The 5,359-nt window shown below is 39.7% G+C and overlaps 1 protein-coding gene across 1 annotated transcript in view; it reads right to left on the bottom strand.

The window, feature by feature from the left end:
- Positions 1-1,166: 1,166 nt before the first annotated feature.
- IYD (iodotyrosine deiodinase) overlaps positions 1,167-5,359 on the bottom strand; it is a 13,785-nt gene continuing 9,592 nt past the window's right edge. Inside the window, exons 3-4 of the mRNA XM_010131891.1 lie at positions 3,146-3,305; positions 1,167-1,332 (exon numbers count right to left, since the gene is read on the bottom strand). Of these exons, the coding sequence (XP_010130193.1) occupies positions 1,167-1,332; positions 3,146-3,305 (326 nt within the window). The remainder of the gene's footprint in view (positions 1,333-3,145; positions 3,306-5,359) is intronic.

Below are 5,359 nucleotides of genomic sequence, written 5' to 3'. Positions count from 1 at the left end.
GTCAGGGAGAGGACCTCAGGCAATGGGCCTCTCGCTAAGTAATGTCTACAATTTTCTGGAGAGGACTAATAGTGGTGGTGCTGAATGTTATGAGTCCATGGCACAGTGTCCTTCAATGCTGTTGGTTAATTTCTAGGAGCTGGGAAAGAGACAACACTAAGGAGTTTAACAGTTGGTAGGGAGCCTCAGAAATCCCACCTGAGGGTGGACTGGCTCAGGGGAAAGTGGAGCCTTGTCACTGCTGCTTCTGACTAAGGTGCTAGTGACACAGTGCTGGTTCTGCCCCATTCCCTGTGCACTCCCTTGGCTCTCAGCTCCACGGCAGGAAAATATAGAGCACTGTGCAGCTGCAGAGCAGCAACACCCCACCGATGTGCTACTGCACTGCTCACTTCTCAGACTTCCCATCCTGAGGATCCTCCTGAGGAGCAGCAGTGTAGGAAGGGAAGCGTCACTCAAAACAGAATGGAGGAGAAATGGCAGTTTCTGGTAGGAAACTGGCCCAATATGAGAAGTGTCATCTTGCTTTTATCCTGCTGACAGGCCAGGTTAACTATCAGAATAGCTTCACTCATGTGACTACATCAGAAGTGAGCACTGAGAAACCACCAAGAAAATCCAACTGGCTGGTGTCAAACATGCTGTGCTTTAGAAATCAGTTCATTTTCAGAAATGCCTCAGAGACACTGGTTGAAACAGTACAGCCTGTTCTATGAAATACGTGACTGATTTTTTTTTCCGGCATTGTGTACTAAGAATAATTTGGGGTCAAGCTGTTTTTTAGTGATTACTGAAAAGAAGGGCCAATGTGGCACTGCCCAGTCATGCCTGGGTAATCTGCAGACCCTCTTAGCATAATGCAGAAACCACAGGGGCTGAAGCCTGGCTGGGAGAAGAGTGGCAACTCTGGAAGTAACCGCATTACATTTTTCTCCGTGTTAACCAGTACTGAGGATAGGAATCATCTTCTTAGATGTAGACCTGTGCAGAGTCTTTAACTTTTTTATTTAACTTTAAAACTCAAAACTAAGACATATTGCCAGGAACTGGGGTAATCCAGAGGCCCGATAGTGTTAAAATCTAAATTGGGTTCCACCTTCATTTGGGCAGAATAGTCTTGGTACATAATCCAAACTGAAACACTGACTCCCAGTATGTTGGTTCTGTCAATGTACCTGCAGTGCAGCAAGCAGGATACCACAAGCAATAGAAACACTGATTTCGTTGTAGTAGTGGGTCTTCTTTTTGCCATTTGGAAGCCGCCCATATACCTGCTTGAAAATGAGTATCAGATATGGAGCAGTGTCCAAGTACTCTTTGATCCAGTTTGTTCTGCAAAAGAATAAATTTTAATTCATTTAATTTGCAACCTTTTCATCTTCCCTAAGTCACATTTATTGTCTGCAAAGGGGCACTGAAAACACATGACAATTACAGCGTAGCCTAAAGCTTAGAATGTTTACTACAAAGGATTAAGTATTGTCAGCTTAAACAGAAACATTTCTGAAAATAAAAAAAGAAGCTTGAACGGAGTTCTCAATTTTAACAGATACGGTTGAGTTGATGTGCTCGTTCTGAAGAGTGGAACTGCATAAAAACAGGAGTTCTTGTTCTCTTATCTATGAACTGGTCTCATGAACATTTGACTTTGAGATCATCTAATTTCTGGAATTTTGTAGACTTGCAGTTCCACCTGTTACCAACTTTTATGTGATTGCAGGCAAAATTGCTGGCAGAAAAGTTCAGAACTTCTTGATCTAATGTGTAAAGCTAAATATGTTCTCACAGCAAAAAATGTTATTCTGCTTCTGCATATTTCAGCCCTATTAGAATTAATTTGATTCCAAATTTTTTAATGACAATATATACAATTATGATCTAGGATTTAGATAAGAAAATGTGTGCTTTCTACAGTTCTCAATTAAAATATTAAAATTACTATCTTTTAATTGTTTCCATAACACATAAATTTATATATCACATAAGCACCTGAAAAATAATACTATGAAACAAGTAGAGCAAATCAACCCTATAAAGCTTTGTGAAAATGCTTCATTTGACAATCCAAGACTTAGTAGACATCTTCCCATTGTGTGAGGTTAAGCAAGTCAGACAGATTTTGGAGGAAATTTTTAAATACTGCATAATTCAGTACTTGCGTAGGGTCAAGATTTGGGGCTATCTCAGCAAAAAAACTCCCAGTGACTTTGGGAGCTTCGTTGTTTGGCAAACAACAGGAAAAAACTGGGACAAGAGTTATGGCAACATAGAAAAAAATAATAATGGGTCCAAATGCTTGGGAAGTTTCAAGATGGAGAGTATATAATCCCTTTTACTAGAGGCAATTCTATGAACTAGCCACTAAGGCAAAATTCTACACATATTTTTAAGTTTTTCTTTCCAAACAGGAATCTTCAAAATATATTGAAAGCGAGAGGGAGGAAGAAATGTTAAAGGATACTAGAAGAATCCAAGACATCCTTCTTTCATCACTTCAATTTTCTAAACTGTGGTGCTTTCGGTAAGATTCCCATCATCCTGAGAATTGAGACAAAGCTATGCAACAGGAAGGAGTGTGCGGAACATCCGAGTCACTTATTTCATCCTTCTTCTAGTAAGACTGAAACACCCAGGTATAGTGAGCAGGCTTTTTTGTGTGTATCAGTCATGTGCTGGACCTCACCTGGCCCATAGAACAAGGCAGCCAGAATGAATATACAGATAGTAAATTTTTTTTTTTTTTTTTTTATGGCTCTTGCTGGGTGGGAACTTTTCTTTCCTCAGACAGGAGTCTTTTCTCCTAGCTGTAAATCAGCAGAAGGGACACATTACAGCAGTGCTGGCAGCTCTCTGGCTGAGGCAGTCTCTGACCCCACCTTCCTTCTTTTTCTGTGATCATGATGTAGGAAAAATTTACTCCTGAGCAGCACCAGAAAACTGGGGAGAGTTTAAGGCGCACAGAATTGAAAGAATATTTTAAGGTTTTAAAAATTGAGCTGAATATTTTCAGGTGTTTTTTTTTCTCTTCCCGAAAATAAGTGAGTGAAAAAAAAAAAAGGCAGCACGACTAAAATTTCCCAGTATAGACTTTTCTAGACTAAAATACAGCTCCCTTCAAACCCCTTAGCCAACTGACTTTTCATACCTTAGTCTTTTCAGGTCATTAACCCATCTGTCTCCCATCCTTTTTTTGTAGTTGATTTCTTCTTCTTCTTCTACGATCTCACGAATCTTATGTTTTAAACACGGATCTTGCACTACCACAAAAGTCCAGGGCTCCGTGTGTGCTCCACTGGGTGAAGTACCTTCATACAAAGACAGGGAAAGATGAAAAGCCAGGAAGGAGGGCATGCGGTGAGGAGTATCAGCTCTTCCGCGTGGACTTTCAGGCTGACCAACAGAACAATGGGAAAGTAAGTGGATGAGATGTGAAGAGAAGGACTGAGATAAGTTCAGGCAGACAATCCTGTTCGTTTCTTTCTCAAGGAATATGAAGTCCCATTCAATGACTTAGATTAGTCCTTTCATACAGCCACCTTACAGGAAACCAAATTTAAGGATTTGTAGAAATTCCTTTGTGGTTCCTATGATGAGGCAGTATTACGGTGCAATATAAGCACGCAGTAATGTTATTGAAAAACATTATACCAAAAGCAACACGCCATCTGAATATGCACCCAACTCGGAGACACGGCTTTAGCTGAAGGGCAAAGCTAATAGCTTTCAGGGAAACAAGGCCAAGCAACCACCCGCAGGAATCTGTCACTGACTGACAAAGATGAGGAGCTGCACAATGCAGACATCTGCCATACAGCATACAGGTCTGAGTTCGTTGTCCCAAAGACAGCTGGTGTATGTAGGTGTGCACATATTAAATCTGCACTTGCTCATTCAGCCCTGATCATTACACACTGACACCATTGGAGAATATTTTAATTGCCTAGAGGATGAAAGCCAGAACCTGAAGAATATAGTTATCTGTGCAGGTTCACAGACAAATAGATTAAGGAAACTGTTTAGATCTCTCTAGCCCCTCACACATATTTTAAAAATATTTGCAGGTCTTGAATGCACACAACATTTGCTTACCTAAGCACTGATTTCAGTTTCAGAAACAGTGAATAAGCAGCTTGAACTATCTTTATATTAAAATGTGTTTATATTGTGAACCTTGCCTCCCCTCAGTTTTGGGTAAGAACCAATGACATTTATGCTTTGCTTTGTTTTCATTTTCTCTACACAGCCCAAACCTTTCAGGGTTACTAAGTACTTCATCTGCACTCCAGGCTTGTTCACTTTGCTACATTTGCCAAAACATGCTCAGTGTTTTAATGACTCCCAGCTAATTAGAGGATGATGGAAACTTGTTACTGCGCAGTAACAAAGCTGCTTACAGTTTTTAAAAGAAGACAATGCACCTCAGATGCTAAGAATCTCCATATTAGTAATCCTGCTAGAAGCTACTGAACTTTTCTCTAAGGCAGCTCGTGAATATTTTCTGTACTAGCAGTTGCTGGTTCATAGGATTAAGAGAAATAATCAGGGTCTTGGCTGAAGTCAATGTTGCTAATGCAGAGATGAGATTAGACTCAGACATGAGACTAATGATTTGAAACACAAAAACTCTCAAAAAAAAACCCCCAACCCAATAAAAAACCAAAACCAAATTCTGGTTCTGATATTGTTCTGATCTTCAGTCAAATAACCTCTATCAGACTTCTCAGCATAACACTCCAGTACACGCAACAGGTGTTGTTCAGGTGTTCAAGTGATGTTGAAAGGACTGGAAAAGGTTTTGTTCTATTCTGAAACTTTTTTCCCCATAATAGACCCTAACTGTTTATGTCAACCAAAATATTTTGCATGACTGAGACAATTTCATCAATTTGTTTGGGGAGGGGGGGTGCGGTAGGGAACAAACCCCACACATGGCAAATATCACCATAATGCGTGAAATTCTAAAGCATGTGAAGTACGCATGGTTTGATATTTTTGAGAGAAAACATTTCAGTATTTCTATTTGAAAGATGTCTCACTAAACTATACATCAATTTTATTTTAAACAATTTCTTTTAAAGCTTGACAATGAAATGTTTTGTTTCACACTATCAAAAAGCTTTTTTTCCATTTTGGGTGCACTGCAAATACAAAGGAATTGGGAATGCTCCAACCCAGTCTCCAACACATAGTTGTTCGGACTAAGTAATTTCCCATCAGTCAGTGAGTGCTAATTCATTATGGCTACACATGAATCTAGGAAAACCATAAGCCAAATGCTAATTCCCTTGGCTTCTTCACATCACTTCTATACAGTTGAACAGCAATGCTGATCCTTTTTTTTTTTAAGTACTTTTACCTC

This window comes from Buceros rhinoceros, unplaced genomic scaffold (genome assembly GCF_000710305.1).
Source record: "Buceros rhinoceros silvestris isolate BGI_N320 unplaced genomic scaffold, ASM71030v1 scaffold5062, whole genome shotgun sequence".
Taxonomy (NCBI): Eukaryota; Metazoa; Chordata; class Aves; order Bucerotiformes; family Bucerotidae; genus Buceros; species Buceros rhinoceros.
This window is presented reverse-complemented; position numbering and strand designations above follow the sequence as displayed.